A 10,000-nucleotide genomic window follows, 5' to 3' on the forward strand; every position below is an offset into this window, starting at 1 on the left:
GCTCTCAGCTCTAGATTTGTTAGATAAGAGTAAACCGCACCTGTCTGTGAAGACAGCATTTCTCTCACTATGTCAGAAGCAGACCACAGCACTACATTTACTGAAGGCAGCTGTTCAATCGTGAAATTAACATGTTTTTTTCCGCACAGTGTTTTAAATCCTTGCTGCAGCCATTTTATTTCACATCGCGCATGACTAGCGTGCATTAGCGTGCGTTTATTTCCCATCATTACTTTCTCTGTGCGCCAACGTGAGGGGAAACCGAAGGAATTTGACGAGCCTGTTCTGTCGGAGCCCGTGCGCTGATTGGGCCCTTCTGTTCCCTCTGCCGTTTCTGCTCAGGTTCTCACAGCTGAAGAGCTTGAATCTGTCCCATAATCGCCTGGGCTCCTTCCCAGAATGCATCTGTGACATCGCCTCGCTAACGGAGCTCAACCTGTCCTGCAACGGCATCGACGCCCTACCGGGACAGATAGGTAACCTCCAGAGGTAAGGGTTGACAGTATTGGCCAAGTCATATACACTCACCAGCCACCGTATTAGGTACAGCTTACTAGTACCGGGTTGGACCCCCTTTTGCCTTCAGAACTGCCTTAATTCTTCGACGTGTTGTGCGTTCAGAGATGCTCTTCTGCATGCCTCGGTTGTAACGAGTGGTTATTTGAGTTACTGTTGCCTTTCTATCAGCTCGAACCAGTCTGGCCTCTGACCTCTGCCATGAACAAGGCATTTTCGCCCTGAGAACTTTCCTCTCACTGGGTATTTTCTCTGTTTTGGACCATTCTCTGTAAACCCTAGAGATGGTTGTGTGTGAAAATCCCAGTAGATCAGCAGTTTCTGAAATACTCAAACCAGCCCGTCTGGCACCAACAACCATGCCACGTTCAAAGTCACTTAAATCACCTTCCTTCCCCATTCTGATGCTTGGTTTGAACTTCAGCAGATCGTCTTGACCATGTCTACATGCCTAAATTCATTGAGTTGCTGCCATGTGATTGGCTGATTAGATATTTGCGTTAATGACCAGTTGAACAGGTGTACCTAATAAAGTGGCCGGTGAGTGCATATCGCATCAAGAATGAATGTCGAAAAAATAGTGATATGAAGTATACATACATAAATGCACACATACATACTAATACTATAGAAGTGAGCAAAGTATAACATATCAGAGACTTAAATATACCTTTTACACAGTTATCCAGCCTAGGTACACTCACACAGCTGATATCCTATTGTGTGTGTGTGTGCACACGCAGTTGCTTTTCAGGACAGATTTTCTACGAAACACTGCCTGCTTATTTTTTTATCATACATTTTTGATTTTAAAAAATTGGACCAGTGAAGAGCATTGCATTAAAATTGCCCGTGTCTGTCACACAACAAGAACAAGTCTCACTTTAAAACCATCCCAGTTTTGGAGCCGCCGGCCCTGGCAGATGAATTTGGGCTAGGTCGCGAACAGTTTCAACCAATGCAGTTTCACAGAACGGCACCTCAGAGTCTGACAGCCGGTGAAATACTGGTCTTGTAAAAGGTAAAATGGGAGGGGAGGAAAGGGGCTAACTGGAGCTCTGCCTCTGTTCCACCACCGCCCGCCATCCCCCCCCCCCCCGCCCCGCCCCGCCCATCCCCCAGCCTGCAGACGCTGTCCCTGGACGGGAATCACCTGAGCGCCCTGCCCGAGGAGCTGGGCGGCCTACAGAGCCTCTGCAGCCTGGGCCTTTCCTTCAACGACTTCCCCCACATCCCCGCGGTGCTGGACGGCCTGACGGCGCTGGACAAGCTGGCCATGGCCGGCAACAGGGTGGAGACCCTGGAACTGGGGATGCTGGGAAGGATGACGCACCTGAAGACCGTCGACCTGCGGTGAGATCGCGGCGACGTTACGCTGCTACCCCCCCCCCCTCGTCTCCCTGTCTTCCACACCTCACGTTTAAAAAACAAAAAACAACCCTTCTGCGTCGGCCATTTTAGGCTCTGTGAGGAATCGATACGCATCGGTAATGCAATGAGGGATCCGCTGTCTGTGAATCGGGAAGAGGGGGAGCGGAGAGAAATTAAATGACGGACAGGAAATGGAAGTTCAGCGCTGACAGGAAGGGCCAAATGCTTTCTTGTCCCCCGAGCAAGCAGAGGTGGGGGGGGGGACTTCTGTTTTCTCATGAAAAGGGTCAGCAGGGATATTTTTATTTGTCTGGCTTCGTTACCATGGAGTCTGAGCTCCTTCCTTTGGTCTCTGGAGCTTGGCGACATGATGAATTACTGTCTGGGTGGAGTGGGGGGCGGTTGGTCAGGAATTACATACCTGTGTGTCCACCTGCACTGGATTACAGAGTCAGACAGGCTTGAGCTGTGGTTCCATGAACCCTGAATGACAGAGAGGCATCTGGCATTAATAAACTTAAGGGGGCCAAACGTCGCTCAGTAAGTTTTTTTTTAAATATATTTTTTGTGGTGGTTCTTGCCCCGCCCCCCGTACAGGCTGAACGGACTGCGCCGGGTACAGAGCGAGGGGCTGGAGGCTGTGAAGCAGGTGACCTACCTGGACCTGCGGGACAACCAGCTCACCTGCCTGGACCTGAGCTCGGCCTGCAACCTGGAGACCGTGCACTGCCAGCGCAACCACCTGGGGGCGCTGTCGCTCAGCGGCTTCACTCTGCGCACTCTGTGTGCCAGCAGCAACCGTGAGTAATAATAATGGTAAACGGTAAATGGACTGCATTTATATAGCGCTTTTATCCAAAGCGCTTTACAGTTGATGCCTCTCATTCGCCAGAGCACTTAGGGGTTAGGTGTCTTGCTTAGGGACACTTCGACACGCCCAGGGCGGGGATCGAACCGGCAACCCTCCGACTACCAGACAACCGCTCTTACCTCCTGAGCTATGTCACCCATTGGAATAATTATAATAATAATATAATAATATAACAATTATTCCTTGTGTTTATATTGTGCTTTTCCCCATACGCACAGTGCTTTTTACTGTGAGGAGGGGAAATGTAACCACTATGTAAGTGGCTCTGGATAAGAGCATGTGCTAAATGCCTGTAATGTAATGTAATGTAATGTCAGGACCTCAGTGAAACATCTCTTCTGAAAGGCATCATCCTCGTCACTGTACTGCGGCATTTGGGGTTTTATTTGACCCGCGAGGAAACACGAACAGATTGAACTCCATTTTGCTGCACACGCACTTCAGCCTAGGGTAAAGTGCCGTTCTTTCCCTTGCAGGCTTGACCACGGTCAATATCTACCCAGTTCCAAACCACCTGATGCATATGGATCTGTCACGGTGAGATGTTGTGTGTGTGTGTGTGTGTGTGCGTACGCGTACATGTATGTGTGTGTGTGTGTGTATATGTGTGCATGTCTGCCCATGTGCGTGTGTGTGTGTGTGTGTGCGCATGTGCGTATATGATCTGAGGGCGCTCTTGTGTTTCGTTTGTGCTGCGCTGTGGTACTGCGCCTGTCTGTGCTGACCGTTCCGGTGGTTTGCAGGAACCTCCTGGAGTACCTCCCAGACTGGGTGTGTGACACCCGCAAACTGGAGGTGCTGGACGTCACTCACAACCTGCTGTCCGAGCTGCCCTCCAGGTGTGCCCGCTAATCCCCCCGTCTTTCTCCCTCTCTCTCACCCCTCACCTGTTCCACACCTTTTATTCATCTCCCCATCAGAGGCTTCAAGAGGACCAGGTCCTGTTCATTCAACCCATTCAGATGTTTTTTTTTTTGTAACTGTCTGCCATTAGATCACAGTTTGCTCTTCTGCATTTCATACATACATCCAGTATGGCTTTGCAGCTTATACACTTACTATAACTGTAGAACGTGTGTGCTATCCCTCTACCCAGAGAAGAGTTTATTATCCGTGTATTAAGCATTTTCTATCCTGTAACAGGCATTTCATATCCCTGTAGTGAGCACTTGTAGCGAATGTTTAGTACTCCTGTAGTAAACGTTTACTGCCTTGTAGTTAGCATTTTCTATCACTGTAGTAATCGTTTACTATTCCTGTCCTTAGCGTCTGAGGAAGTACTTGTGTTCTGCTTTCCAGCGTATTTCATCATTATTTCAGGGATTTTAATACATTGCTTAATCTGCTGCTCATTGGAAGGGATTGTTGAAGTTTTATTAGAGTGGGAAGTTCTGGAAATAACTAGAAAGGGCTCCTCCACACAGATGATTGTGAGGGTTCCCATGCCCAGCTGCAGTATTGGACCACCCTCAGATCTGCTATGCCACTACGCTTGTGCCCTACTGTTTTTCTCTCTTGCTTTAAATAGCTAACTTTAGAATAGCTTGAAATCATCCCAAATATGGATATATTGCTGTTGTATTTTGGCCATGTGTGCGTGTGTTTGTGTGTGTGTGCCCATGTGTGCATGCTTGTGTGTGTGTGGGCGTGTGTGTGTGTGTGAGTGTGCCTATGTGTGAGCGTGTGTGAGCGTGTGTGTGCGTGTGTGTGTGTGTGTGTGAGTATGCCTGTGTGTGAGCGTGTGTGTGTGAGTGTCTTACTTGTGTCGTAAAATACGCTGCACTCCTACCCGTTGTGGTTGGCCCGATGGGAATGTTGACAGGTTTGTGTGGTGTCAGCGTTGCCGCGGTTTCGCGTGTGATCCAATCGGGGCTCTCGGTTTTGTCTCTGTCCCTGCGCCAGGCTGCTCGGCAGCCTGAGTCTGCGGAAACTGCTGGCGGGAAACAACCAGCTGCACAGACTGCCGGACCTGCTGGACCACATCCCGCTGGAGGCCCTCGACCTCCAGCACAACAAGCTCGGCGAGCTGCCCGAGAGCCTCTTCTGCAAGGCCTTAAAGTAGGTCACGCCGTCCCCTGTCCTCCCTGCCTGATTCTCTGTTCCCTTCTGTTCCCTCTCTCAGTCTGTACCCCTCTCCCTCTCTCTCTATCACCCTCTAACTCCCTCTCTGTATCCCCACTCTGTAAAGCTCTATAAACCTGGTGATCACTCTCTGTAAAGCTCTGTAAACCTGGTGATCACTTTCTGTAAAAATGGTGATCACTCTCTGTAAAGCTCTGTAAACCTGGTGATCACTCTCTGTAAAGCTCTGTAAACCTGGTGATCACTCTCTGCAAAGCTCTGTAAACCTGGTGATCACTCTCTGTAAAGCTCTGTAAACCTTGTGATCACTTTCTGTAAACCTGGTGATCACTCTCTGTAAAGCTCTGTAAACCTTGTGATCACTTTCTGTAAACCTTGTGATCACTCTCTGTAAAGCTCTGTAAACCTGGTGATCACTCTCTGTAGAGCTCTGTAAACCTGGTGATCACTCTATCTGTAAAGCTCTGTAAACCTGGTGATCACTCTCTGTAAACTCGGTGATCACTTTCTGTAAACCTGGTGATCACTCTTTGTAAAGCTCTGTAAACCTGGTGATCACTCTCTGTAGAGCTCTTTAAACCTGGTGATCACTCTCTGTAAAGCTCTGTAAACCTGGTGATCACTCTATCTGTAAAGCTTTGTAAACCTGGTGATCACTTTATGTAAACTTGGTGATCACTTTCTGTAAACCTGGTGATCACTCTCTGTAAAGCTCTTTAAACCTGCTGGCCACTCTCTGTAAAGCTCTGTAAACCTGGTGATCACTCTCTGTAGAGCTCTGTAAACCTGGTGATCACTATCTGTAAAGCTCTGTAAACCTGCTGGCCACTCTCTGTAAAGCTCTGTAAACCTGGTGATCACTCTCTGTAAAGCTCTTTAAACCTGCTGGCCACTCTCTGTAAAGCTCTGTAAACCTGGTGATCACTCTCTGTAGAGTTCTGTAAACCTGGTGATCACTATCTATAAAGCTCTGTAAACCTGCTGGCCACTCTCTGTAAAGCTCTGTAAACCTTGTGATCACTCTCTGTAAACCTGGTGATCACTCTCTCTGTAAAGCTCTTTAAACCTGGTGATCACTCTCTGCAAAGCGCTGTAAACCTGGTGATCACTCTCTGCAAAGCTCTGTAAACCTGGTGATCACTCTCTGTAGAGCTCTGTAAACCTGGTGATCACTCTCTGTAAAGCTCTGTAAACCTGCTGGCCACTCTCTGTAGAGCGAGCCATGATGGACTAACCATCTCCTTTGCTGCACTTTGCTCCCATTTCCTGTCTGCTAAATCAGGGTTTGTAGGTGATGCCCCAGAGCACCAAGACTGTCTTACAAATGCCTTTTTACCTCATTCACTTTCCCTCTGCAGAGCTTTTATTACAGTAAGTGTTTTTAAATAGCAGCCATTTGATGATGTATTATTATTGATTTTCTTTCTGCTTCCTGTTTTATCTGTTGTATATTATCAAGCGGAATTTCCGGGCCATGTATATATATATATATATGTGTGTGTACAGCGCCATGTTCCCAATAGTTTGGTGTCATAAATATGTCCTGAATCTCTGGGAAGCGCCCGCAATAAATAGAGTAATCACTCCTGATTTCGGTAATGTTCTTGCGAGCGAGTTGTAAAGAGGGTTATAAATAAACGGTGGCCTTGTTTGACCCGCCCCCCCCCCCCCCCCCCCACGGCAGCCTGAGGTACCTGAACGTGTCGGCCAACTCCCTGGAGAGCGTCCCGCCCAGCAGCCACACGGAGGAGAACCTGAGCACGCTCCAGGAGCTCTACCTGACGGGCAACAGCCTGAACGAGGACTGCGCCGCCCTGCTGGTGGGACACCAGCACCTGCGTGTGCTTCACATGGCCTATAACCAGCTGCAGTCCTTCCCTGCCAGGTGAGTGCTGGGCTGGGTCTGCAGCCTGTGTGTGTGTGTGTGTGTACGTGTCTCTGCATGTGCTTCACATGGCCTATAACCAGCTGCAGTCCTTCCCTGCCAGGTAAGCACTGACTGTGTGTGTGTTTGTGTGTGTGTGTGTGCGTGTACGTGCGTGCGTGTGTATGCGTGTTTGCATGCTTGTGAAATGCATTGAAATTTTTTGCCATGAGCTGTTATTTAAAACGTGTATAAACAGCTTAGACAGGAAAGCAATATGGAGATATATATCTCCCTTGTGTGTGTGTCTGTGCGTGCGTGTGTGTGTGTGTGTGTATGTAAGAAATTTAATTATGAAAGGCAGGCATTGACACCCAATCTAGCACTCAGTGGTTATTGAAGTGATTCTATTTGAAGATGATGTGCAGAGTGCTGATTGGTCCAGGCTGAGCCCCGCCCCCCACGGCACCTGTCTCTGTGGTGTTTCAGCAAGCTGAGTAAGTTTGAGCTGCTGGAGGAGCTGAACCTGAGCGGGAACCAGCTGAAGAGCCTGCCGTCCACCGTGTCCAGCTGCAAGAGACTGCACACGCTCATCGCACACTCCAACCACATCAGCGTCTTCCCCGACATCCTCAGCCTGCCCGAGATCAAGGTCTGTCTCCTGCGTGTGTGTGCGTGTGCGTGTGCGTGCGTGTGAGAATGGTTGTGCATGTGCATGTACACATCCGCATGTATTAATGTGTATGTGCATGTGTTAGTTTGTGTGTGTGTGTGTGTGTGAGATCGTGTGTTAGTCTGTGTACAGGTGTGTGTGCAAGCATGTGTTGGCTTATGTATGTATTTTCATGTGTACCTGTGGGCCATGTTCTCTTCCTCACTCTCCCTCCTCTCTATCTCTTTCCTTTCTGTCTCTGTCTCTCTCACTCTTCCCCTTCTCTCTGTCTCTGTGTCCCTCCCGTTCTCTCTTTCCCCTCTCTCCCCCTGTCTCTCCCCCCCCCCCCCCTCTCTCGCTCTCTGCCCCCCCCCCATCTCTGCAGCTGGTTGATCTGAGCTGTAACGAGCTGGCGGAGATCCTGCTGCCGGACTCTCTGCCCCCCACCCTGCAGGAGCTCGACCTGACAGGCAACAGCAGCCTGAGTCTGGAGCACAAAACCCTCAACCTCTTCAGGTGAGAGAGAGAAAGAGAGTGAGGAGGAGAGAGGGAGAGAGAGAGAGAGAGAGAGAGAGAGGGAGGGAGAGAGAGAGACAAACAGAGACAAAGGAATAGAGTGAGAGTGAGGTGATCTCCAGGGATGACATGAGATTTCGACAGAAGGCTTGAGACTTTCCACCACAGCAGAGCACTGTAATTGTACTGAGGCAACCCAAAAGGAATCTGAATAGGCTTGTAAAATGTGACAGGTCAGCAGCTTGACCTGGCCTTTTCTTGCTGCGCATTACTTATGTGTGCGTTTCCTGGTCCCCCCCCCCCCCAGTCACATCACCACCCTGAAGCTGGACCAGAAGCCAGCAGTGACGGCTGGAGACTCCCTGGGAAACTCCGCCCTCTGGTCTCATGGGTACTCCGAGATGAGCGGCCAGAGGAACAAGTGAGTCTGGGGGCGGTGATTATGTGGGAAAAGGGGTGCCTGGGAAATGTAGTTCTTTGGGAGGAACAAAAAAAATATGTGAGCGAGAGATAGTGAAGAGAATGTAGGAGAAGCAGGCTAATGTACTGTGATTTGTTTCCCTGTGTTAAAGACTTAAGGTTATGTTTTAGCTCCCTTTCCCCAGACAGATACAGTGGCTTCAGTTCTGCTGGTAAGCATGAAGTATAAATTACTTGTGGGCATAAGGACGGCAGCAGCCCCTGGCAGCGGGTATGCTGGTTTATATGAGGGACTTTGAAGTGGAATGCTTCCTGTGAGTGTGATACAAAGCACAGCTGTTCCCTCTGCATTTTTAACGAGTCCATTCTCTCCCCGTGCCCCCCGGACGGGGTTGTGACCACGGCGTTGTTCGAGAACGCAGTGTCTGGTGTCGCTCTGACCCCTGCTGTCTTTCTCGCTTTCTTTTTTTCTTTTTCTTATTTTCTCGCTCTCTACTTCCTCTCTCTCTCTCTCTCTCTCGGGTTTGAATGCTTCTTTGGTTTGGCTCACTGTAGGTACATACTGCCAGGGCAAAGAACATAAATCAATGGGGGATGTCCTGCCGGGGCAGCTGAGGGGGCCGGGGGTTGTCCCAGGCGGGCTCCCTGGTGGTAGGGGGTGTGTTAGTGGGCGGGGGACCGGGGAAGATGGGGTTCTAAACACAAAACAAGAAGTTGGTTAAATGTCGAAAGCAGCAGTAAAAATACTTTATTTCCTGCCCCCGCTCCCCTCTGCAGGCTGTGTGTGTCGGTGTTGGCTGTGGACCACTTCGGCGACAGTGCAGAGGCTGCGTACGGCATCTTCGACGGGGACCGGAACGAGGAAGTGCCTCGGCTGCTGCAGTGCACCATGGGAGACGTGCTGTCGGAGGAGCTCCAGCACTCCAGCGTGGACAATGTGTACATGAGCAACACCTTCCTTACCTCACACCGGTACTGTCTTCCTGTTAGCACACACATGTACACACACACTGCCTGCTCCCTCACACACACCCACACACAAACATGCACACCCACACACACACAACACACACACACACACACACACATGCACTGCAACACACACACACACACTGCCTGCTCCCTCACACACACACACACACACACAAGATTATATAACAGTTTGATGAACAGGCCATTCAGATTCAGCCCTTCTAATCTCAGACTTTTTGCACTTGTCCAGAGCACAAACTGATTCATACTTTCATACTAGGAAAATCCCAGAGTACAGAGCTGTACTGAAGACTCACCTCTTCAGGCTGCACCTCTCTCTGCAGTGCTAAATAGTGCATTTATACGCTTAACACTCATAAAGATTATCATGACCTCACTATTTTCAGCAGGGAACTTCACAATATGATAACACTGATGGTGATTGGTAGATAGTACTTCTTTACTACCCACAAGATGACAGGAAGTATAGCCACAAAGTGTTCACCATTCACCTTCAGCGTTCTTCCAATGTTCCTTAGTAATGGACTCTGTGATTGGTGTAATGCTCTCTCTGTGTAATATGATGGTCAGTGTGCCTCTGTGCCTCCCCCTGCGCGGTGCAGGAAATTGGGCGTGGCCGGGCAGAAGCTGGGGGCCTCGGCGCTGCTGTGCTACGTCCACCACGAGCCCTCGGACCCGGCCGGGGCCTTCAGCCTCACGCTGGCCAACGTGGGCA

General features: G+C 49.7%; 1 protein-coding gene across 1 annotated transcript in view; it reads left to right on the forward strand.

Annotated features, from left to right (window-relative positions):
- The window catches only part of LOC118228209 (PH domain leucine-rich repeat-containing protein phosphatase 2-like), a 36,105-nt gene that overhangs the window by 23,970 nt on the left and 2,135 nt on the right, over positions 1-10,000 (forward strand). The window contains exons 7-18 of the mRNA XM_035419549.1: positions 343-489; positions 1,639-1,869; positions 2,485-2,687; positions 3,235-3,295; positions 3,502-3,597; positions 4,661-4,816; positions 6,525-6,725; positions 7,194-7,356; positions 7,742-7,872; positions 8,180-8,293; positions 9,070-9,264; positions 9,888-10,000. The exon at positions 9,888-10,000 is cut by the window's right edge and continues 119 nt beyond it. Coding sequence (XP_035275440.1) covers positions 343-489; positions 1,639-1,869; positions 2,485-2,687; positions 3,235-3,295; positions 3,502-3,597; positions 4,661-4,816; positions 6,525-6,725; positions 7,194-7,356; positions 7,742-7,872; positions 8,180-8,293; positions 9,070-9,264; positions 9,888-10,000 — 1,811 coding nt within the window. The remainder of the gene's footprint in view (positions 1-342; positions 490-1,638; positions 1,870-2,484; positions 2,688-3,234; positions 3,296-3,501; positions 3,598-4,660; positions 4,817-6,524; positions 6,726-7,193; positions 7,357-7,741; positions 7,873-8,179; positions 8,294-9,069; positions 9,265-9,887) is intronic.

This window comes from Anguilla anguilla, chromosome 5 (genome assembly GCF_013347855.1).
Source record: "Anguilla anguilla isolate fAngAng1 chromosome 5, fAngAng1.pri, whole genome shotgun sequence".
Lineage (NCBI taxonomy): Eukaryota > Metazoa > Chordata > Actinopteri > Anguilliformes > Anguillidae > Anguilla > Anguilla anguilla.